This window comes from Rhipicephalus sanguineus, chromosome 4 (genome assembly GCF_013339695.2).
Source record: "Rhipicephalus sanguineus isolate Rsan-2018 chromosome 4, BIME_Rsan_1.4, whole genome shotgun sequence".
Taxonomy (NCBI): domain Eukaryota; kingdom Metazoa; phylum Arthropoda; class Arachnida; order Ixodida; family Ixodidae; genus Rhipicephalus; species Rhipicephalus sanguineus.
In genome coordinates, this window is record NC_051179.1 from 14,944,606 (window position 1) to 14,970,590 (window position 25,985).

The following is a 25,985-nucleotide window of genomic DNA, read 5'->3' on the forward strand; positions in this document are numbered from 1 at the left end:
TGCCCGCGTGTCACCACTGTGTTGCAGTGAAGCACGTCTTCTTTTCTGCAGGCACGCATTTCAGTTGATCACGATTTTTTTTTTTTTTTTTTTTTTGCGCTGGCAGCCGAGAGGCTTGCTGTTTCGCCGGTTTAGCGGCAAAATTGGCACCGGGGATTGCTGGAAAACATAACCCTTGGAGCCGCAAGCTAGCAGGGACAGCAAACGACCACCTTTGATTACTTTCAGTAATTGTATGTATGTTTTTTGCATGTTTGGTTAATTCGAAAACCCGCTTAATTAGAAGATTTTTCCCAGTCCTAGTGACTTTGAATTAACAAGGTTTTACTGTATCAGGAATTTATGTTGTTATATCAAAACGTCATTAAAATGCAATTGGACCTTTTAAGCAAGGTATATTTGCTGAAGCATTCATTTTTACACTGAAAGTGCCACAAGAATGCCACACAAATGCCAAAAGAACTTACAGTTTCAGTAAATGTGCCTGTTAGTCACGATTGGTCTCACCCAGAAATTTCTTGTAGTCCTCACAGAGTCCGAAATAATGTCCTTGGAGCTCGGGATGACAGAGGGTGAGCTATCTAATATCCTGGAACAAGCAGCGGTGTCTTTTTTCTCACCGATTGGGATGGCTTGCAAGATACCAGCCTTGTCGGCGACATGCTCTTTCTGAACGATCGCAATCACTTGCAAGATAACCGAGAGCTTGTTACATCTGCTGCTGCTTCTACGGCTACTCATGCTCGTTACTTGACACGTGGCAATACTCGCAGCGCAGAATATAGAACTACAGTGCGTAGTCAAAGAACACTTAAACATTGCGCGATACAATGTGTCATGGTCGCCACAGTTCCCGCATAATACGCATCAGCCTGGTTCTCTCCCATTCCGCTGCTTCGAAGGCGGGGAGAGCATCGAGGTACGCCCTTTCCTCACAGCCGGAGCGGCCGCACGATTTGAAAAATGCGTTCACGAAATCTTGAGCCAGCGTTACCATGACTTTCACTCCCTTTCAATAAAGTTACAGTGCATTTTTCCCTGATGGGAGCCCAAGTTCCCTGTGATTTCCCCGACTATTTCCAGACTATCCAAAATCCCTGAGAATTCCCAGTTTTCCCGGTTGGTAGACACCCTGCACCTATGCACACACATGCAATTCGGTAACATCCCCAGGAATCCTGGATAAATGCCTCTTGCCCCATTCATTGGTGCTACTGAACACACCGTACCTGGCACTCTTCTCCGTGTTGTACCCTTAACTCCCAGTTGATCTTGCTGTGAGCTGCAGACAATGCTGCAGTTCCCTGCAGGCAGACGTCTTCTGGTAATGGGCACATGGTTGGCGTGTCCGGTAGCGTCATGTCTGTCAGGGTTGTAGAAGTGATGGAAGCATTTCAGCAAACATGCCAGTGCAGTATTCTGCAGCTAGAGCATTCAGCTATGCTCACCGATAGGATAGGATGGTGGGATAAATGGCAGCGCCAAGTTGAAGAGGGAGGCCAAGTGCTGCCACAAAGGTGTTCTGGCCTATTGACAATGAAAACGTGTGTCACACAAGGTGAATGCTGCTTTTGAAGCAGTTTCACTTCAACTTCTGACTATAATGTATCTTACCTGACTATAATTGGTGTGTGTGCGTGTACAAACAACGCGAAACCTTACCTGTGTGCAAGGTCCGATCAAATCGGTGCGTCCCATGAGCCAGTCACAGAACATTTTCACAGTTGGCAGCAGAGTTGCACGTGCCAGGTCGGTAAAGAGCGGATTGTCATCACTGCAGCAAAATAAAGCAAGCATGAAACAGCAAACTCCGGGACATGAGACTTATGCAGCAGTTCTTTGATGGCACTATGCAAAAAAGAAAAATCATAAAATACTGCACACGCTGAGTGAAAATACCTCACTGTAGAGCAAAAGTGCAACAAAGTGAGGCAAAACTGTTTGCAGAGTAGAACATTAGTATTCAAAAAGCTTAAATTTAATGTTTTTTCTGAATGCTTGCTTGCTCATTTCCTATAAGCATTTTGCAATTGTACAATGTTCATAATGGAGCTGGCTGACGCAAAATGCTTGTCAGCAGCAAATGCTGCAGTGCAGGCTAGAATTCTAGGCCATATGCACAGGTTTTCCTAAAATTTAGCTTCTGTAAAGCCACTGCATTTTAGACAGCAAGAGTACATGAGTGAGAAATATTTTGACCGCAGAGCAAGCCTTGTGTGAGAGGTCTGACCCCCTCTGGCAAGGCCAGCCTGAGAGTCTAGACTGGAGGAGCTTGCACTCACCTGCTAAGCGGAGGAGAGAAACTTGAAGACTCTTCCTCCACATCAGTACCTGGAAACCAGCCTGCAGACGCACAGAGAAACTAATGAGGCTCGGAAGAGACCTTGTGCAACAAAATGTCTGAGCCTTGCTAGAGGTCAAATTGTTTCATCAGCAATTATGTCAAATGCCCCTATGGTGGAACTTTTATATCCGTAATATCGGGATACAGTAGACTTTCAGCAAAACGGAAATCTTTTAAACAGAATTGCTGCTTAAATGGTACAACTGCTTCTGATATGATTGGTTTTGTACTTTGATTCTGCACTCCTGTTCATCTCTTAGCAAATGAAACTCCTGTTAAACGAAACAGATTTTCCTGATCCCTTCAGATTGTGTTGAACAAGAGTCTATCGTATTCACAGCTGCTTCACACACTGTCATCTAAATGGAAAAGCAGTGCAACTATCAGCAGTGATTAACATATACAATTCATATGGGGGACTGTCCATTTCTGCAGCTTTACTATAGAGTTAAACCTTGATATAGCGAAATTTATAAAATTGGCACTTTACTTTATTATATCAAAACTTCGCTAAATTGAAATTCGACCTTTTAGGCAAAGCACAGTCGCCAAAGAATCATTTATAGTGCAAAAAAAATGACAGAAGAATGTTAGAATAATATGGCGGTACAAAAAAAATATTTCAATAGCGTAAAAAAAAAATCAATTTTGCTGAACCTAAGATACAGCGACAAAGCCATGATGCAGTGTGGCAAAGTCCTCTTCAAAACACCCACAAGTCATGCAAGAAGCGAAAGAAATGAAGGTTCAACGCACCGTGGTAATATGAATAAAGCGAAGCTATTGTGCCTATTCTGCCACAGCAGTTTGTCATCGAAACTTCGGGTACCTTCCCGAGTGGTACGACGCCTATGTTATTGTGTTCACAAAAACGAACCACTTCCTCTCCACTCAGTTCGATGAATGTGCAAACATTGAAAACCGTGGCACACTACAAAGAACTACAAAAGCTGCGGCATAAAATCGTATGCAAGCAAGGCGACAACCTGAATTACGGCACCCTGTTTATAATGGCTATATTTTCTAATTTGCGACAGTGCATGCATATGTACAAGGAATCAAGTAACACCCGGTATGACACCGCGAATTCTGGTCATCGTGATGCATTTGCTCAACAAATCTTGTAAGCTGGCTTTATCACAGAACAACCAAGCAATTCGATAGAGGTGGTAGTGATGTGGCTAGTAGCTGCCAGCAGCTTCTTCTTCTTCCTGCAAGCAGGAAGAAGAAGAAGGGAGGTCAGCAAGTAGTTGTGCTGTAGTGCTCAAACGAGAGAAAACTCATTTCCGATTGCTTTCAATGGCAATTTAGTCTATTGTACATGGAGTCCAGAACTGCTACTTTCGGGTTTGGGATCATGGAGAGAGCTCTCTGATATCTGCAGATACGCAGTGGTTGCTTGCAAGATAAGCCAGAGCTCATTACCCTTAGTGCTATTGTGGCTACGGCTGCTCATGCTTGTTACATGACATGCGGCCACAACAAGAACACCAAATTGGGTGCCGATGCACGGTAGGTGCAGTGCAGAATATGGAACTATGCTGTGCAGAGATGGTAGAGTAGTGCGACGATACAACAGAACAGCCATATCCCACAAATCAGCAGCACACTCTCTCTCCACCAAGCTGAAGGGAAGGAGTGCATCAAGGTCTACCCTCTCCCCTGCAGCCGCTGCTGAAAAACACGCATGCTTCGCTCCAGTAGCTGCTCTCTAGTGCATGCCGCTTGATTTGAGAAATGCGTTCGTGAAAACCGCGTGCAACTCAGCCATATGACCACTGGAACCAGCAGAAGTTTCAATTTATTGCTATGGTCTTCATTTGCAGCAGCACTGAAACATTGTTACACTGAAATCATGAATAAACACGCCCTGTTATATTAAGGTTAAAAATGAGTGGTGTTCAATGGACATGAATTTATAAAAAGTAATATACTACATTTTATCGAGTGTTTCCTGTCTAACCGAAATCAGTTCGGACATGCTAACAACCACACATCATCTGTTTCCCCCGTTCTGTCTGGCCAGGGGCGTAGCCAGAAATTTTTTTCGGGGGGTTTCAGCCATACGTTATGTATGTGCATGTGTGCGTTTGTATGTGCACGTGTATATATACGCAAGCAAAACTGAAAATTTTCGGGGGGGGGGGGGGGTTGAACTTCCCCACCCCCCCCAGGACGCCCATGCCTGCCATCTACTGTAACCTCTGTAATACTGCCTTTTTGCAGATGACTGCGTCCTGTACCGCCCTATCAACAAACTTTCTGACGTCTGTTCTCTTCATAAAGACCTCTTTTGTATTCAAGACTGGTGTGCTACATGGCTCATGTCGCTGAATACCAGTAATACCGTGCACATTTCATTCCATCGTCAACCTAATTACATACCCTTCACGCACAAGATTAATAACTGTACTATATCTAATATCGATTCCTTTAAAGGGACACTAAAGGCAAATATTAAGTCGATGTTGATTGTTGAAATAGTGGTCCAGAAACCTCGTAGTGCTACTTTTGTGCCAAGGAAGTGCTTATTTTGAAATAAAATCACGTTTTAGTGGTCCGCATCGCGTTAGCGCACTTCAAAACATCCACTTGAAAGCGGCCTTTCTCACATCACTGTTGCCGTGCCCAACGTTGCCCGCCTTTACTGCGCGGCGGCGTGCACCATTCGGACATCCGGCAACATCACATCCATGCGGCATTGTCGAACTTTCACGAGCGCGCAAAACGCACGCGGCAGTACGCGATACCAAAACTACCACTGAGACGTGACAGCGTGAGCGAAGCAGGGTGCCGGGCCAAGCGCAGTTCGGCGAAAACGGAACCTTTGAACCACGCGCGTCGTTTCTCCATGGCAACGCCAAAGAGGTTCTTTTTTCCATAGATCAAACAGAAACGAACAAGCAGCATTTTATTACGTCCCTTGATGCACGGAAGGTTCTTTTTTTATTGCAGCTAGTTTGATTACTAGTGATTAATTGTAGTCAAACTCTCTCACGTCATCGGGATCATTTCTAAAATGTACCGCTTGCGGCGCTCATCATTTAGCTTAATTTCTCGGTAAGTAGGGCACTGCTGTTGACGACATTGCCTTTTTAGACGTTGTCATAACACTGAGCTTTCACTCTGACATAAAGTGTTATTTGCCTTTAGTGTCCCTTTAAGTACTTAGGTCTTCACCTGACTAAAGATTTGTCTTGTACAAATCATGTAACCCACATTATCAATTCAGCTAACAAAATGCTTGGTTATCTTCGCCGTAATGTCTTCATGGCTCAGTCACACGTAAAATTACTTGTGCTATCTTTGACCCCTACCCATCTGATCTCACTACAGCTCTCGAATTTGTTCAGAACCGTTCTGCTAGATTTATTCCTTCTGCTTACTCATATCACACTAGTGTTGCGCCACTAAAATCTAAACTGGAACTAGTACCTCTTGCCTCTCGTCATCCCATCTCTCACCTATGCATCTAAACTGGAACTAGTACCTCTTGCCTCTCGTCATCACATCTCTCACCTATGCGTCTATCACACGTGTTTTTACTCCATACCTCGTGACAGCCAGCTGATTTAACTGGCTCATCGTACTCCTTGAATAGGCCATCTGAACACAGTAATACCACCACGAGCCCGCAGCACTACTTTTCTGCAGTTGTCCTTGGTCTGAACTACCCGAGACTGGAATGGCCTTCCGGGAAAAGCTGCACTCATGCGTGATGCAGCGCGCTTTCGATCTGCTACCGAGTGCCTAGACTAATCTTTGTAACTGTTGTTTCTTGACTTACCTTGTAAGCTATTTATGTAAATTCATGATTCAGGTATTCAGGAATTCAGGTATAAATAAATAAATAAATAAATAAATAAATAAATAAATAAATTGAAATTCGGTATATTGAGGTTTAACTGTAGTTTCATCATGCAGCAGTTGATACACCTTTATTTGTTTTTCCTCATCTAGCAACAAGAAAAACTTCTCTTCAATGTGTAAGATGTGTGCCACACGAAGATTATGCTGGCATCATCCATCAAACTGTCACCAAGAACACAGCAGAGCATCACTCCAGGGCAAAGTGATGCAATCTGACCGGTGGGCCAACGAGTGTGTGTGGAGCATGTAGCCACTATCGACAGACACATAATGGTTTCGTGGTGACCACACGAAAGCGGCGAGCACTTTATGCTGGAGCATAATGCCTTATCCAAATAGTTATTCCAGAGCACTGCAAGCCGTGGTACTTAGATACTGTAAAGTTGCAAGACAGTCTTACACCTGTTTTCCACTAATGAGCAGGCGTAAACACAGTCGTGCTTCACTGTAGTCAATGGTAATCAGGCATCTGAAATGACCAGGTGAGTCTGTCACTAGTACTCGTATAATTATTGATATGCTTTTATAGTGGAGCTGTTAAAGGAGCACTGACATCAAATTTCAAAGACGAAATGTGCCCTTCATTTGATTGCTCGGTATGCATAGGTCTCCTTGGCCAAATTTGAATGGCGCCCGTCGCGTGGAAGTAATTTATTTCGAGGGCAAACAGCGTACGAAAGCTCAATGGAAGATTGATCATGCTGCGACATCGACACTAGTGCTACGTAATAGGTGTGATAGATTCCGACCATACCATCTTGAGTGACGATACGCTAGTAACAATGACATCGACGATCTGAGTGTATTTATGTGCCAATTTATTGTATCGTCAATGCCAGGCGACACTCTCACCGGCTCTCACTCCCAGCCAGTGGCTCTCCTTGCTGTCCCGATCCGTGTCTGCGATTCATCGTGTCGTATCGACTGATTTGACGTGTGATCCTCAGCGTGAATGCGATCAATTGGAGTGACTACGTGCCAGCATGTCGGGGAACCGCTGCGTAGTACGGACCTGCTCGTCGAGGCGCGGAAAAAGCGGAAAGTGCGTGGCATTTCATTACACGTACGGTACACGCCAACACGACCACAAGCTATCAAAGTGGAGCAGACTATAGATAAATATCATCGCTAACAAGTAACACGTATGTAGCGTTATTAGTGAATGTTAGTTCGTCCGTGGACTTCCTTGCGCTAGCGTAATACCGGGTTACTGCAGCCGTAACCGTGAGAGGCCGGATAGGTGGGGCTATCTGGCGGCGCAAAGAACCTGGCAAGCACTGAATTGTTATTGTAGAAACCTATCGTATTCTATTTCTCCGCTGGTGTGCATTCGCTATGCCGATATTCCATAGACCCCTTTGCGCATACCGGAATGCTGTGCATGCTAAAATTCTCTGATATAGCTAATTGAGACACACCAGCGAGTATGGCCCAGGCGTGCGTCCCCGGGCACCTCCTCGTTGCTGCTTGGAACAGCGTCCATTTTTGAATCGCTATTTTGCAAAGGGTTGAAGCGAAAAATGATTCGCGACGTCGCATATCACGGTGATTCTAAGTTCCAGAATGCCGTCTTCAACACTAGTCGATACTTTTGACGACGGCTATGCTGGTGACAAGGCATGACTGAATGTGCGCGCCTAGCAGACGAAATGTTAGCTGAGCAGCTGATCAACACGTCACTCCTTTCTGTGGACAAGTGGTAAACTGGGGCACGGTCTGGAATTGACTGCGAGGGAGCGCTGCCAGCGCTAAGAAATGGTGGGCTTGCTGGCCGTTTTGAATCGTGCTAGATACCGGTGATATAAATCAATAAAACAGATAGTTATTCGTCCCTCAGTTGCATTTTCAGTCGCGAATCGCTACTAGAGGGTAGATAACTACTCGTGGATGCAAGAATCTTGACATGCGTAAATTTGATGTCAGTGTTCCTTTAAGCTTTTCGTATGCCGTGTGGCACGACCTGAAAACTATCATCATCATGAACCGGCATGCGGTCTCTTCGTCCTCTTTTTCATCTTCTGCTCTGCTCCCAGAACACGTGCGTCAATTTTTCTGGCGTGGAATGCAATAACTCTGATGGACAAGAGAATGATACAGAGAGAGAGTGAAAAAGAGATAGAAAGACAAAGAAATAGAGAGAAAGAAAGAAAGAAGACGGAAAAGATAGAAGGCGAGAGAACGAGTACGGAGAGAGAGAGAAATAAAGAGATAGAAGGGAATAGAAAGAAAGAAATAGAGACAAAGAAAGGGAAGAAAGAGAGAAAGAGAAAGACAGAGAAAGAAATAGGCAGAGATAGAAAGAAACAGACACAAAAAGAGATATAGAAAAAAGAGAGAGCAAGCATGGCCATGTATAGTATAGTATATCATACGAGGTGGGAAAGGGAAGCGAGGCTGAGGAGGAGGGAAAGGACGAGGTGAGAAGGTAGAGCATAGCACAGTCTTGTATAATATAGTATGGCAAGGGGTGAGAAAGGGAAGTGAGTGTGAGAAGGAGGGAAAGGAGGAGGGCTACACCACCAGCTCCGCTGCTTCCTCAGTCTTCGTACCACTAGTGCGTAGCTGCCCCAATTTTTAAAAGCATTTTTATCTTTATGAGGGCTATATGGCACATGATGGCCAAAAGACTGAAGAGGCAAGGAGGCAATGAATGGTAGTTTTCATGATAAGAGTAAGCAATACCGGCGTAAGAAAAAAGTTATGAAACCAGATCAAACAAGATGATGAAATCAAGAAGTGTGGAATAGGGCTCAAATGTATAGCAAAAAGAAAAAGCAGCTAGACAGAGAAGTGTGACAACAGTTTGTGAAAGAGCAGGAAGTTCCTTCACATCTACAGAGAAAGAAAACTGCTGGCAAGCATCCTGACCATTGGTGATGGCAGCGAAAGAGCTGTCTTGTGGCAACGTAGATTCAGCCAGTAGTTTTGGAACTGCAGGCACCTCTGCATGTAAGGTTCCCACTGTAAGGCCTTGTTCATGTAGTCATCTTACATTATGTCACAGTCATGAGGAAAGGACACGCGCACACACACAAAAAGAACAAGAAAGCACAGGGTTCATCCTGACAATCATGCAACCACTCTCAGTGCCTCGCACTTTTGCTTAAAAAGAGTGGTTGTGCTGTTTACTGATGTACAGTGTGCCCCAGCTAACTCTAGCCAAAGTTTAAAATATGGTGACGCATTCTATGACGATAAGACCAAATGCATGTAGCTGACTATTGCATGGAGTAAGTCACGCAACTCTTTGTGAACTATTTAATTTCTTAATTGGGCAAGATTCATTAACTGACCTCTGAAGCAGCGAAGCTGGGCCAGAAATTCCAATTAGACAGTTGTAGTTTGCAAAACATCCAATTAGATAGTTTTTAACTTTCTATGTTCATTAAACCTGTATGAGTGGCTCATTCAGGTCTAACTTGAGGTCTAAAAAGTTGCCTGTTAATATGTACAGGTTCACCGGCACCAAAGTCCAAAATAAGGTGAACTAAACTGCTTTTTATTTGTACAGTATATTTTCTTTGAAAATTACTTGAATTAACTTTCGGTTTACCACTGCATTAATGTTACTGTATGCCGAGGTAATATATATGGAGCTGCATCATAATTAACATCGTCAGCCTATCTTGCGCTCACTGCCGGACTTAGGCCTCTTTCAATGGTCTCTAACTCACCCTGTCCCACATGAGCCCCAATTCCATTTTATGCATAGAAGTCTCTCAATTTTGTCACCCCACCTAACCCTCAGCTGTCATTGGCCGTGCTTCCCATCTCTTAGTATCTGTTCCATCACCCTAACTGACCATCGCTTATCCGTCCTCATTACTTTACATACCCAGGTTAATTTTTGTTCTCTTGATTAATGTTGACTAGGATATTGGCTCCCCTTGCTAATGTAACTTATATTCCCCTTTGTTTTTACAGCCAATTGACCATGAGACCTCCCTGTTTTGTCGAATTAGTCAAAAATTTTTGGGCCATGCCCATTTTGCCTGTCAATCAAGTGGCTACTGGAAAACTCAAAACCCACGATGTGAAAATGCCGAGTAAGCAGAGATTATACTAAATTATGCAGAATAAACTTGAAAATGTGTGGAATAGCCAGCAAGTGCCTCCATTCTGAAAGGGAATAGGAAATGATGGCAAATTACATCATAAAAGAAAAGGCTTGAGTGCTATTATACACCAAGCAAAATATAACTATGTGCACTTCCACCGCCTGCCACGGATACTCAGTGCTAAAACAACTGGCATGTGGCCATCTCCCATTCTGTTTGGAACAGAGCACTGTCCAGCTATTCCGAAAAAGCTGCAGTCTTGTTTGACATTTCACAGGGATGGTGCATTTTCGGGGCTTTCATTGCATCCCATTACAAACAAATGCATTGGCCAGAAGATTTTGACCAATTACGAAGTGCTACTGGCAGATGCAGTTCAGCAACAGAATGGGATAGCTTTACGTTATAGCCACCATATTTTTTCAAGTGTGTCATGCACTCATCAGCACCTTGGTCGATGATGTGTCTCTCAGGTCCCGTGAGGGAGCACTGAGACACAAGGTGGCAGCAGGTCGCAGTCACATGGGAGAACATGTTCAGTGTGAAGGCAGCCGCAGCACTGCTCAAAGGATGGGGCCCTGCAAACAGAAAACAAACTTGTTGGCAAGTGTGGTGGTTCGGGTGAGTTGGTACATATCAGAGTAACAGAGAACTGAGCTAGTTGGTGGGTATTAATGTTAAAAGACTGGGCATGCAAACACGGATACAAGGGAAAAGTCACGTCTTGACTTCTCTCTAGTGCCTGTGTTTGCCCACCCAGTCTTTCAATATTGGTACATCTTGCTTTCGAGCACATAATGTGCATGCATGTACACACACACAAAACAAAGACTTACATAGTGCTATGCATGTCATCCCTTTATTGTTCTTGTTTTTCATGCACTGATATCAAAACTTCCTTGGTTTCTGCTGCCCTTTAGAGCAATTGTGGGGCTCTGGCACTTGGATTCACTTTCTGCCTTAACAGCACATATCATTTATTATTATTTAGTGCAATCTCAGCTGGTGGCCACGTGGAAGTTACATAAATATGGAAATTACATAACTATGGAAATTTTATTCAAGGTATCAAGTGAACTTCCAAGCCTCATACCCCTGTCACACGGCCACCACCAAACTCCGTTTACCTTCGTTCCACATTGAACTCCTTAATGGAGCTTAACCAGAATGGAGTTGGGGCCGTGCTACACGGCTCGGTGCAAGCCTTCGACGGTTGCCGCATGGGGCAGAAACAGCGCTGCTGCGCTCGTCGAAACGTCCGATTTTTTGCCTGTGCAGTCGCCTTTAAAGCAACAAAAACGTGTTTTTGTGTGTTGATGAACTGCTCGGAATCACCATTGCTGTCACAGTGCTTGTGCAGGTGCCTCACACGTGCAGAAACAAATATGGCGCGACGCTTCACAGCGGCGGCTTGGCGAGGCGTTGGTGTGGAGAGTACATGCGCTGATGTCCGAAAGAATACAACTAGAACTTACACTATGAGGCGTGAAATGCTACGCAAAAAAAGAGCATAGTTTTTAAAATTATAATTGAGCTTATTAGGACGATTTTGCTAGTGCGGTTTTCAGCGTAGCAGTAGCTGGCGGGGAACGAGAGTACTCCATCGAGCCGAAATGGTCATTACCGAACTCCTTCCACCAAAAGCTCCATTTAACTTCCCGAGCAAAGTGGTGACCGTGTGACATGAACCCCATCTCCCTCGAGGAAAAGACGAGGGAGTTAGACGAATTCACGGGTGCCCGTGTGACAGGGGTATCACCCTTTTATAGTGGAGCTGTGAGTGGCTGCAACGTTGTTAGCATCATATGTTGTATTTATAGTATATAAACAACAGATGGTGTGAACACAGCTACAATAACTACAGTCAACATCCGATTTTTCGGACTCCATAGAGACCGCGAAATTGTCCGATAGAATGAATTCTTGCTTTTTGATTCCGCTCAACTGCTCAAATCGCCATAGCCACGTCCAAAACAGCTTTAACCCTTTGAGGGTCAAATTTCTTCGCTAAATGCAGTCCAAAAATGTGTACTTTTTTATTGCTGAAATCAATTCTTCACACGGTTCTATTTAAGAAAAAAGTTATCTAAACTTCTTTTGCATGACCGTAAAGTGACAAAAAAAGAATCATTTTTGTTGTTACATGCACATGGTTTATTCGTAGCATCAAGCAAAATCCTAAAAAAACACTTATACAATTTTTTATAAATAAGAATTATGCATTGTATTAAGCATATCTCACAGACATACAAAAATAAGCGCACCAGTGCACTTTTCCGGTAAAAAATGTTTGTGCTCCCCAAAACAGGAGACGCAACCACGGCAGCGTCGTTTGTGCAATTTAGCGCATTTGGAAACACATGTATTCGCGCGCCAAGGAACAACAAACGAGACAGTCACAAGTGGTCACCCTTTGAGAGATTAGAAACCAGACAGCCATCACCTTTGCTGGCACAAGAAGCGATAACCACCCGAAGGACGAAACCGAAACCAGCCGCACTGCATGCACGCATTCTGATGTGCAAGTGAAAGCTGCTGCGCTGCCTCGAAAAGCAAAAAAAACCAACGGAGAGCCATCGGCACATGAAAAAAGTTCCACGTATTCCCGAAGCGTGGCAGCACATTCCAAGCAAGAGAAATGATCGAAAAAGGCGAGCATTTTTGAACCAGCTGCACCGCAGGCGCGCTGATTTGCAAAGCAAAATAACAACAACGGAGAGACATCGGCGCATGAAAAAAATTCCACGTATTCCCGAAGCATGGCAGCACATGCCAAGCAAGAGCAATTATCGAAAAAGGCGCGTGTTTTACACATACAGGCTATGCTGCACATGTACAATGAAAACCCTTTGGTGCTTGTTAGATGATGCCGTACATGTAAGGCGAAAACCCTCAAAGGGTTAATGCCTCCCAGTACACTTATCAGGCACTTTGGTGTGCACCCAGGCTCTCGTGGATATGTTTGGTACCTGCCGTAAATTCTGCTTAAAAGGGTCATGAACCACCCCTCATGCTTGGCGTGGAAAACACCCTGGAATGAGTCGGACCCTTCCCAGAAATATACAGCCAAAAGAATTTTTCGAAGAGCTACAGTAGGACCGGAGATATGGCGATCGCTACATTTACCTGGCGCATTCCCTCTCAACCCGCTTCATTCCGGAGGAGAGGGCAGTGCCGTTCGAGGTGCCCCACTCGAGGTGCCCCGCCCAGTGCATTACGTCACCTCGCTTCAATGTTGTGTGGTTTCCTTTCCTCGTAACTTGGCGGTGTTGATGGCTGCTGCTGGCAACTAATACTTCCGGTCGGCTGCTTCTTGCTGCGCGGCGCAAAGGTGTATCACGTCTGGGGTCTAAGCACTGACGCATCTATTTGCATTGACACTGTCGTTCCTTTGCTTATGTCGCATTGATATTGATACTTCCCATTGATACTGTTGTTACTTCGCTTCGTGACTTTGTTTATGCATACCTACCAAGTTTGGAGAAACGGAATCTGGGAGTGGGGGGGGGGGTTACTGCGATAGCTATCACGTGGACACTGTCAGCGGGATTTTGCGGTCGCCGCTGATCTGTACAGAGTCCAAACCGATAACATCGCTTACGCATCGTCTGTTTCACATGCGAGTAAATGCGCGCTAGCGCTAGGGACGAACGCGTTTGCAGCAGAGATGAAACGACCCGGCCGTCACCGTTGCGCGAAGGGCACATGCGATAACATCGCTCCGCGTGCGAGGCCTGTCGTCGCTTGCTTACCAGTTATTTCGTCGGGCAAGGGACCATAAGGGGCGCCGTTGAGACGGGGACGGTCGCAAGCGCTAGCGACCAGGCTATCTCGACAGACATCGGTAACGGCTACCCTTCTAAGTGCTGGGCTCGATCTCCACTTAAAGCAGTAGTGACACAAACTTTTGAAGGCGAGATAACTTGTGGGATAGACTTGTGTGTACACAAACGCATCATCTACGAAATATTAACGGCTGATATAACCTATAACACATTTAGGATCAATTTTTAAATTGTATGTAGCGCATCTGTACGCGAAACGTCCCACCTCGCGTCACCGTGACGCACGGGGCGCGCAATGCACTGGACGCACGGGGCAAAACTGGATTTCCGGGAGATTTTCCTATGACCCGTACAACCGGGAGAAACGTCCAAAATCCGGGAGCCTCCCGGGTAATCCGGGAGACTTGGCAGGTATGTTTATGTCATTTTTCCGTCAAATCAAAATTAAACTAAAAGGAAAAGCCGGCAAGCCCTCGATGTGGCCGATTGGCACGGCATGTACACTCAGTATACGCTTTTAGATAACGAAGTGGCCAAGGCGGCCTGCCTCAAGGCATGAAATAAAACATAATACTTATGTTTCCTCTGTTCGCGCGTCCTTATCGTCGCTCAGGCAGCTGTAGGTGTCGTTGTGCACATTGCGGCATGCGAAAAGTGCAATGAAAAGTCGAAAATAAACAAAGAAAAGTAACTAAGCTCACATAGTGACAATGTGTAATGCGTCTTTAGAAACTCCTCTGAATATAGCACATGTTTCGCACGGCCAGCCAATGGATGCGTGAGTGCGCCTTGAAAAAAGATGTTTGTACAACATAACTTCCCTCCTTGTGATAAAGCATAAATGAAGCAGAGTGCTTTCAAGGAGTATACACTAAAGCAAAAAAACAGCCGCTATTATCACGCTGTCATGTGATGAAATGTGCATTGAGGCCAAATTTGTATTCTGTTTATGCTATGCTGTTTTCATGCTTGATTTGCTTGTTTTCATCCTCCGTCTCGATGTCAATTTGTGTGTATTGACATGTGGCATAATCGTCGCATAATTATGATCATATGATGAAACATAATTATAGCCATATGATGTGATAGACATCCGCTAAGTGACAGTGCGTGTTGTGAAGAACATGCATTTTATGGTATTGTCACTTCATTAGTCACATATCAGCACTGGAACTTGCCAGGGTTACATATGCATATTTATAGCCTTTAGGAGATGTATAGGTTGTGCAAGGTTATTTTAATCACATTGATATAAGTCAGTTGAACCACCTTGCTGAATCACCTTGTTTCTTCCCTCTCGTTATTTTGTTTTGAATTATGTTGCCATAGTGTTTATGATCTGTACACAGTATTCTCACTGTTGACACAATTTTTGACAAGGTGAAAATGCTGGTAGTGTGTCCAGGTCTTCTTTTGTCCTTATTACAAGTACGCTGTTAATTTTTGCCATGAATCAATACCAAGTCACCCGATATTCAGTCCTAAACAGAGCAGCTGTGGTTTATCAAGAATCTAGTGTCCAACGTGTTTAAATACAAAGTGAACCTCACTAATATTCACACCCCTTTACACTATAATGCTAACTTGACTGACATTGAAATCTACCCGAATGGTGGTACACAGGACAAGAGTAACACTTCTGGTGTTGTTTCGCATTTTTTTACCTTCGTGCATTTGAAAATTTCGCATTGTTAAAAGTGACACTTAGTGGAAACGGCTTTATTCAGCAAACTTTATCCTAAAATAGGCAGTTGGGCGAGTTGACATGTATTCATAGTTAAAGAAAGTGCGGAAAAAAACCCCCACAGCATAGAGAAATGAGAATGAAAGGCACAGGATGATGCGCCACTAGCAACTGAAGTTTAATGCAAACCACAGAAAGATATACACACACAGTATAAAAAAATCACAAAATTAAAGAATCACGCAGTCGCAGAAAGAGTAAAAACATGTCTAAAAAAGCCGCACCTCCCCGAAGGGGATCGTGAGGAAATGCGAATGCATTTGGGTGCACCCGATGAGTGTGCGATTAATTAATGAAGAGAGACGAGAGTGTGCACGTAGAGGCGTAATGCTCGAGTTGCATTGTGTTACACTTCATCCTAGTGGTATCGTTGCCGCGAGAGATTCGACTTTACCGACTTCCATCGCTATCAAGACACCAAAGCGCGCGCTCCCTGCATGATATATATAGGTCCGAATGCGGAGAAGAGGAGCGCCCGAGCTCTCTCTCCGCTGAGCGAGCTCCGTGATGCAAGCGCCCTCACCGGATACACTCCTCCTCTCCCTTACCCGCCGCTGCTCCGCGATGCGAGCGCCATCACACGCCCGCGCGCTCCTCCTCTCCCTTACCCTCCGCCGCTCACCACCTGCTCCGGTGGCTAGGCGCGGCGCAGCTGTTGCTAGGGGCGAGGAGGAGCGCGCGCAGAGAGATAACACCTGTGCGCACGCCGGCCAAGGACGCAGGACAACCCCCGACTAAGAAATGCATTCGCATTTAAAAAGCCAAGCACGTGTTAAACTTAAGTTGCTAGTACCGCGTCGTCCTGTCCTCTCAATTTCTATGTGTGTTGTGGTTTTGTTTTCCCGCTTTCTTTAACTATGAACTTAAGTCCTGACTGCTTTACAGCCTCTATAAGTGTGTGGTCAAATTTTATTCAACCTCATGACATATCAAGTCCTAGGATCCAATGTGCCAAGCCATCAGCGGCTATTAATAGGAAATTTTTAATTTTGGGCACGTGATTGCCTAATTTCAAGTTGACCTTGCAGCCATAATGCTGGGCTTAATTTTCAATGTGGTAATTATGCATAAGCCATGAAGTGAGGAATTAAAGATGAAGAACTTTAAGTTGCAGATGGCACTAGCTGGCATGGATATATTGTAAACATATATGTACTAATGATGCATAATAGAAGTATTGGTACACTGTAGTCATGTGATAGTGCCGACAAGTTCCCAAGCATAATTTGAGAAATTTACGTTACTTTTCAGATATCTGTGAGAAAATATATGTGCAGCCATATATGAAGGCAGCGTTGTCATTTTGTGGGCATTGCTGAATGCTTTTATAAATTGTGGTAAGTGGATCTACAATCAATTTTAGACTTTTCTGCAGGAAACTCAACTGTATGATCATGTGTGACATGTTTTGATGCCATAGTGCAAACTAATGAAATAAAAAAAAAACTAGAAGATGCCTATCTGCATGGTTGCATATTTCTCAAAAGTAAAGCTAGTCTTATTGTACTAATTTAGTTGCCTTCATGTGTAGGCTGACACCAAGTTCCTTGTGCATCCCATTTCTTTGGATTGTGCTTAGATACTGGCACTGTGAAGTGCACATGTCAATAGGCATTATGAGGAGGTTTTACACAGTACTTTCATGTTGCTTTACTGCTGTGAATTATATATAGTGCTTGGGTTGTACTGTATATGTTGTTCCATGTGTTCAGTATTAGGTGCAGGTTATGTGCACAAAAATGAAAATATACATATGCTTACACTGAAATGAGAACTGCTACTGTTTTGATTCCAAAAAAATAGTGAAAACACTGTTTCTTGTGTCAGTTGAGGTATGACTATTTGTCGTGCATGCAAATGGAAGAAATGAACTTCTGCATGCAATACAAATTGGTAAAACACTGCTCGCTCAATGTAACGGCCTCTGTTTTATTACCAAACAAGTAGAACAGATGATTTACACATTAAAACAAATTGTGGAAGAGAAATAGGTGACAGGCAGTTAGGCAACAAGTCATCACTGTGTTCTAACATAGGTTGGGTGATATTTCATCAATTGTAGCATAACTGAAGGTGCATGTTGTATAAGTGAACTTCAACAATGTGCAGGTGGATGAGGGAGCGCACATATGACAGTTTTTCCAGTTTTGCACCTATTTGCTATAGTCCTCGTGTTTCTGTGTTATGTATGTAAAATTCTGAATTGTGAACAAGCCAACCTGTCTACTGCTGTGAATATAGTATACTAGCAATTCAAACAAACCACCATTTTCTTAAGAACAGCTGTTTCATTGAGGAGGAGTGTAATACATATTTTTTAAATATTCGTACTGCGTCATCTGTGCAAGGCGAGTGCCAAGTACACATGGACGTTCACAAGGGAGACATGCAAGTGCATTAACTTTTTATTGCGACAGCAATTATATGGACAGTCTCGGCTGGTTTTTGCCATCCCCGTCGCCGCCGTCATGCACCGTATATGTATATGTACATATATATATATATAAAAGTCCCAAAGAAAAATAATTCAGAAAATTGCTTCCGAAGCGCGGAATCAAACCAGCGACCTCTCGGTCCGCAACGCGTGGCGCTAACCACTACGCCACAAAGCGAAAATCCTTCAGGTAGCTAACGGCAAGCGTTATATACACACCCTTTACCGCTGGCAGGACTCTGAGACGGCAGGCGCTTATAAGCGTTTTTCATTACTAGCGAGATGGTGCGAGGAGCGCAACGGGCGCATTTAAAGATCGTCGGCCAGCTCGCTCGCTTCTTCTAATATTTGTGCAGGGAAAACCTTGCCCTTCCGCTGTCTGCTTGTGCGGTATATTCGCGGATAACTTTTCGTGGCAATGAAGGGAAAGCTATGAGGGCAGAGCGTCTGCACATGTACTGCTACGTGAAGTAGTCTGGTTTGGCGCGCGTCTCGTAATGCCGTGGAAAGTGATGGCTAGCGTTGCATTTTGACGCAAACGCTGCTGAGCGCCTAAGGTACGGGTAAAAGGCGCGACTTTTTCACGCATGCAAAAACGCAAAGTGACAACGTATAAAGTAAAAGAAATACAAATATCTTGCTTGTGTGAGCTGCATTCCGTCTCAAAAAGCTACATGTAGAAAATGAAGACAGACAGACAGACAGACAGACAGGGAACTTTATTCAAGTCCTGAGGAACTGCGTTGTAACGCCCCCTTTTAGGGAGAATCCGTAGCAGTCGCGGGCCGCTTCCACGTAGGGACTGATAGACCGTGGCCCTCCGCCCTCTGGACAGCCCGAAGTTGAAGGAGTATTTTATATATATCGTGCAGAAAATACGGATGCGATTGTGGGACTACATTCATTAGCGGTAGGATACGTGCATTGTGGCTCTGTAGCCTTCGCTATTTGTCCGCGAGTATAGTTGCTGCCGGGGGGCAGATGTTTATGCAGCGTAGCAGCGCGTCCATCACGGGCCGCTTTTCTTGCTATCGCATTCATTGCTTTGCCCTTGTGGCGAAACTGTGACTTTTTTATTTTGTGGGAGTCATGTCACTGGTAAATTTGTGGATGTTGTACTTGACCAACGTTACTAGATAAGCTTGACATGGGGGCACGCTTGTGGCATTTGCTTTAACGCGGTGGTGTGATGCTTAATAATAACGGTTAATTAGTAAGATAGTAAGTAGTCTGTGAGTATGAAAGCAACTAAATACAAAATAGCAGGTATAGAGAACCACTGTATGCCACGTTAAAGCGCGAATTGTAAATACTAAGTGCTAACTGCGGAAATAGATTATCGTTCAGCTGCTCAGAAGGCGCTGTTGTCCCTGCGTGCAGCTCGCGACAGTAGGCGTGCTTTAAGTGCACCTTATGTAGGAGCGTTACAATATCTTTGTAACTGTGGCGTCTGTGCGTGTAACATTTATATGTTATGGGAGTGGCAGCCGTGAGCGCGCCGACGGTAGAAAAGAATGATGGACACAGACACGCTTGGGCTCAGTGGCCGTTGACCAGCCACTGAGCACGAGTCTTGGAATGATAAAGACATGTTGCTCAGTGTCTCGTCCTCGTCTCTGAAGGGTTCTGCACGGCGGCTGGCCCAGACCCCTACAATGCAAACACAGGCGGTCTTAGAACAGCTCAGAAGACGCTGCTGCCACGCAATTTACGATTTCCAAAAACTGTGTGAAGGCCTACCGTGCTTTAATTAAAGCCTTAAATGCGCATATTTTGTATTTCAAATTATCTATATATCGAACTATTTCGCGGTCCCCTTCGAGTTCGATATATCCGGGATCGACTGTAGTTTGCTTTGAGTAAACAGCCTGTGCAATGTTACGTTATCGTCTTAACAAACGTGGTAGGCCAACTCTCTTTTTCAAAAGCAATAACTATTCTGTAGCAATGCAATCAGGCATGGAGAGGTATCCCATCAAACATTTTTCCTATAAGCATGGCATAAGATGTGAAAGGCAAGAATCGGGACGGCCCTTACCTGACTTATGCAGCTTGTCGGTGCAGATGATGGCCATGGCGGCTGCCTGGAAGACCAACTCTGCCTCTTCCTCGGGCTGCTCCAAGACAGCAGTCAGCTGTGACAAGCACTCCTCGCACAGGCTCTGCAGGCCACTGAATAGAAAAAAGGTTTGCACTCCAACCACTGTCACCATACCAGGCAGTGAGCTAATACAGTACAGCTCAGACCACTTATAACGTAACCGCTTACAGTGCAGTACTGGCTATAATGCTTTTTGTTCTGACTCCCGTTTACCCTCCCATAGAACTCCATGTATACGCATACCGCTTATTGTGCAGTCCCCGAGATGAAAGACCGGTTATAATGCGGCTGCCGGAACGTTCTCAGAGATGCGAGGGAGCGAGCGTGCTTCTCAGCGGAGATGCGCCGGCGGGGGAGAGAGCGGCGACAGCGTTAAGAAGGAGGAGCGGACGCGGAACGAACGAACAAGGAGCGGGAGAGGAAAAAAAAAAAAGGTATGGCGATGGGGGACAGCAGCCCGGCTCGGGTGCGTGGTAGGAGGGGGAGCGGTTGCGTGGCCGACGGAGAAGCCTTTGCCCCCTTGACATGCGCGCTTCGCTACGTACGGGCGCCCGCGTCCGCATCAAGAGCGCGTTACCGCTATTTGTCTCCGTTGGGAAAATAGTTGCTTCGTCGTAGAGCGCAGATATTGCGCGTGCAACCTCGATTACCCCGCAAGTAACAATGCTTTGAGACGCGATTGAGCTTTCGCCTTTGCCACCAAGAGGCGGACTTACAAGCTTGAGAGACTTCTTCAGGATAGTTGCCGCGGCTGTTCTCCCAACCGCGAAGCGAAACTGCGTTTCACGCGTGATGCCCTCGGTTTAGCTCGCGAGTGCGATCTCTTCTATGCCCGATCTCTGTGTTGCCTAGGGCAAGCTTCTCGCGGCGGCATGCCAAGTTGCAACGCGCACGCTAGGCCTAATGAGCGCTAGCTGCCATGTCGGCGGCCGCGGACTACAGAAGTTGCGGTTTGGTGTCGAGTCAATGAAACATTTTGCAGTTGTTGCATTTAGAAAGGGTGACTTACATCTTTAACGAAAACGCGGGCGTGCATGTGAAACACTCGAGTGGTGGTTTGTGGTCGCCACCGTTTTCGACATGGCGCACGCGCAGTGTGCTACCGCGGTGACTTCCCATGACGGCGCATTATGTTGGCACCGCAGGTCCGTGGACGCTAACTTACGTCCCAGTTGCATGCCTCGATAGTCGGAATCGCGCGCCTACCCGTTGGTCATGTTTTGCACTTGTGCAACCTTTCAAAAATGTTGTTTTGGTTATAGTGCGGTACTGCTTATAGTGCGGATATTCGAGACTCCGGCGACTTAAGTTATAAGCGGTCTATGCTGTACTATAAACTATTTCACAGTAATGACAACAGCAGTACTGTACCATTACAGTACCTATAGTACTTATTGTAATACCAACCTGGTGTCACTAGATGTGTAGAACTGCTCGCACAATCGCAGGTAGCTGCTTGTAAAGAGTGCTGATGGCTGGCACCTGCATCAAAATTAAGATGTGAAGCCGGGCAATACTATTTTCTAAAGAAACTGACCCAGACGTGGGGACACGAGCGTTAAGTGGGTAATATTTCTTTGCAGGAGAAATTAAGTACTGAGAATTCCGACAAGTTGCAGGTCAGAATTCTTACAATAGCTACCATGACCATAACCAAAAATCATGTTCAAGAAGGCCTTCTTTTGTAATAAGTGCGCTTGCTCACCACGCTTCGCACCAATTGCTCTACAGAACACCCGGCACGTACACGTAGGATCAGAAAAACTGCTAAAAAACAACAAAAAGAAACTTGCCTATTATGGCAGGCTAAGCTATACTTTTAACAAAACGATCTACTAGCTGAAAAATGACCTTGGTCAGCAAAGACAATGAGAAGGATAATTGGAATTGTGTACGGAGAGCAAAGAGCAATGTCTGATCAGATTACTGCGTCTGATCATGCTATGATATTGGGGAGGCACTTATTGCAAGGCTCAGAGCCGATGATCACACCAGACCAACATCAAATGCATTGTGTAATTTTTGTACTGCATTGTCAATTTAGCAACAGCAAAGCAAAGCCCTGTGTTGCTGAGTCATGTGCTTTGCGAGGAGACGCAAATGTAGTACAAGGAGAGCACAGACGATGCGCCGGTACATGTTCTTCAACCAAAGAAAACTGGCATGCGTTTTTATGTATCATTTCTCAGGGCCACGGCAACCTCATAGAGAGTTCTGAATGCTTGCAAGGACATATTTGAGATGTCATTGATCACACTGCTACTTGTAATTATAAGCCATGTGCACATGTGTATCATAATGTGCTCTGTACACAGGACACAGTACATGGGACAGAAAATTTTAGAACAGTAGTTCTTTGTTATTATAATTTTCTTCTCGCTGTAGGGTTAGGAATGTTCTTCGGGAGGCTTATGGTTGTGCCCGTGCAATCGGGAGAGTTGGCAGGTATGGATGAAGCACGAGGTCAGCTCACCTGTCTCTCAGTTGACCCACGGGAGAATGCTCGCTGCTGTTCTTGTCCAGCAGGCGCAAAAGGTTCCCTTGTGCCCCTTCAAATGGCTGGCTACTCTGCAAGCTGCACAACAGAGCATGGCTGCTTCCTATAATGCTAGTGCAAAAGCACTACAGTAGAATCCCGCTAGAACGAATATCGCTACAACGAAATTTCTGCCACAACGAATGATTTTCGATTCTCCATCAGCCGCCCATCGAAAACAACACTAAAAATGTCTCGTCAATACGAATATTTTTTCTGGGTATTTCTGCTTGAACGAAGTTTTCGCGACTGCTACCACATAAGGAAAAGGAGCTTGCCTAGGATTGCCGCGAAATTCCCCTAGCAACTCGACCATTTCTTGTTGCCAGAGCCGTGCGGCCGCATCACAAGACCCGCATCTTCATCGGAGACATGCACCACACACATATACCGGTAAATTTTCCGCCAATGAGATGCTCGGTGACAGATCGTCCATCTGCTATGATGCTGCCGGCGGGTTTGATGCGCATGCGGGCCGCGGAAGAATCGTTCTTCAAGAACTCCCACCATGTTTTTGATGTAGCGCTCAAAACAAAATTACTGCGCGTCGTCACAAGCCATGCGATTGTGAATTAAATCTATGGCGTTTTGAAGGCACACGCACGGCCAGCGCGCTCCTACTCCAAGTGCAACTATAATCTGCCGTAAACGCTGCGAACACAAATGCGGTTGTGTCGACGCGATCTGGGCGACCATGAAAGTATGTGCGCATCCAACGTACATGAACCGACTGCTGCGGTCGCAATGTTGCAATGCTGCGGTCGAAACTGCAGTAGACGCGATCACAGATAGCAATGACGCAGTTCTGAAGGCACACGCGCAGCCAACGCACACAGATTGAAAACGGAACTACCGTATGCTGCAACCGCTGCGCAGATAACCGCGGTCGCTATCGTCATGATCATCGATATTGAATAAGCTTCGAAGTACACAGCTAACACATCGGAAGAAAGATTAAAGGCAATAAAACCGTATAATGGCGCAAAGCGTTTCGGTTTTCCTTTCGTTCGCTTATGACTGTGGTAGTGTGGAGCTTCGGCACTTCGCTTCCAGTCGGCCTCTAGCGAACTTTGGCACGGTCGTTCGCGGTGCTGCGCACTCGGCCCGCTTCGAGGATAGCCTGAATATCGTATTTGCTCATGTATAACCTGCCCCTGCACATAACCGCCACCCCCACTACAAACCATGGGAGATTGAAAAAAGATACTTGCGTATTGACGCAAAGCCACCTTCCTTGCATTACCGTGAAGCCGTGCCGTGAAGCCAACTTGCGCACCAAAACTCTCGTATAACCCGCACCCCGAGTTTCACTCACTTTAAACTTTCTGTATACAGTCAAACCTCATTACAACGAACACCACATTAACGAACATTTAAGATTAATGAACTTTTAAGAAATCCCGTGCTGACTGCTTATAGTTTCAATGTAAAAATATTTCACTACTACGAACTTCGGAATAACGAACATTTCAGAATAATGATCGTTATTTAATTCCCGTGTCATCTTAAACACCTCAGTACTATGAACTTATATCCCGAAATGCGAGGGTTCCTAGATTTCAGTGTATCGGTCATGGCAGTCGGAGCTGTAAGCTAGCAGACGACGCAGCGCGAAGAGCGGACGCCCTCCCGCAAAAACCTGAGATGGCGCGGGAGGAGAACTCTTTTTTTTGTTTACCCTCCGTTGCGGAGGTGACGACGCATCAGGTTTTGTAAGCGGAGTGCCGGGGAACATGGGCTCGGAAAACCTGAGACGGTGCGGGAGAAGAAAAAAAAAAGTACAAATAGCCACCGCTTTTCTTTTTTCCTGCATCACGTTTTACTTGCTTGCTTTATCAGTTGTTCGTGCTGTCACCTGTATCAGTCTTCTGCGTATTTTACTGTATTGGAAGTGCGTCCCGGCGTTCGTGTTGCCCCGAGCTCAACAACTCCTCCTACGGCGAAGAAGCGGAAGCAGTTTTCTTTGAGTGAGAAAGTAGACATTCTTCGTGAAATAGAAGACGGGAAGAAACAAGCCGTCGAGGCTAAACGTGGAGTGGTGCGGTCGACGATCGCCACGATTCTTAAAGATAAAGGATTGCAGCGATGACATGGACGATGTCACGGTAGCACCCGAAGATCGTGACTGGCTTTAAAAAGTGCTGCATTTCCAACGCAATCGATGGCCGCAAAGTCGACGTCATTTGGGATGCCGAGGATGCCTGCGAAGAATCCGACAACCTTCCTTGCACATCTGACGAACATGACACTCCCGGCAGCGACTAGGGCGCTAAGTTAATTGTAAATAAAGGTGTGCTATGTTTCAATTTTCCTGTTTCTAAAAAAAAAAAAAAACATGGGTCGACCTATTTTCGAATATTTTTTTTTATTTCTCGTAGAGTGCTATAGTAGGGGTCGACCTATATTCGTGCCCGACCTATTTTCGAATAAATACGGTACTTGAGGAAACTCTGCTTATTCATAGAAAAAAGCGGCACAGCGACCGAAGCGGCGCATAAAAATGCGGACGGTCTAGAATCGTTCGTGATGCAGAGTTTGTGCTGCACCCGTCAAAAAACGATCACGGACTATTTCAAATAAACGTGCCTTGTCTGACGTTCACGTGTGCATTGTTGTGAGAAAAGAGTCCAAGGACGTACCATTGCAAAGGTAGGACATTTGCGCTACTAAAATTCTATTGCTATGGTAAACTTTTGGGCTTTCACTATAACGACCTTTCAGAATCACGAACATTTTTCCGCGGTCCCCTGAAGTTCGTTATACCGAGATTTCACTGTATTTTGTGTGTGTTATACGTGTGAAAATACATTCACTCGGTGTGTGGTCAAGTATGTCTGAGTAAGCGAGAGTTCAATGCAAAAGACAATGCATGCGCTTGTGGGGACCAAAGGACGAGTCACAATCAGCAGATCTTCCTTTTTGTGGTCTATACATGCAATTTCGTTGCTACGAAATTCCATGACAACGAACTTTTTCGCGCGTCCCGTCAATTTCGTTGTAGCGGGATTTGACTAACTCCACGTTGAACGCTACGGCAAAATCTTTTCGCAAAGTGCAGATTGATATAATTTCTTTTTTGTCTGAGAAAACATTTAAACCGCCTGCAGAAGTGT

The 25,985-nt window shown here is 45.2% G+C and overlaps 1 protein-coding gene across 2 annotated transcripts in view; it reads right to left on the reverse strand.

Annotated features, from left to right (window-relative positions):
* LOC119389454 (nonsense-mediated mRNA decay factor SMG5) overlaps positions 1-25,985 on the reverse strand; it is a 57,885-nt gene that overhangs the window by 13,380 nt on the left and 18,520 nt on the right. The window contains exons 7-15 of one of the 2 annotated variants that reach the window (XM_049414431.1): positions 22,810-22,911; positions 21,744-21,818; positions 20,274-20,407; positions 10,715-10,850; positions 9,083-9,156; positions 2,283-2,343; positions 1,663-1,774; positions 1,449-1,527; positions 1,230-1,363 (exon numbers count right to left, since the gene is read on the reverse strand). In XM_049414431.1, coding sequence (XP_049270388.1) covers positions 1,230-1,363; positions 1,449-1,527; positions 1,663-1,774; positions 2,283-2,343; positions 9,083-9,156; positions 10,715-10,850; positions 20,274-20,407; positions 21,744-21,818; positions 22,810-22,911 — 907 coding nt within the window. Of the gene's footprint in view, positions 1-1,229; positions 1,364-1,448; positions 1,528-1,662; positions 1,775-2,282; positions 2,344-9,082; positions 9,158-10,714; positions 10,851-20,273; positions 20,408-21,743; positions 21,819-22,809; positions 22,912-25,985 lie in introns of both variants that reach the window. The other variant, XM_049414432.1, reaches the window with a different exon arrangement.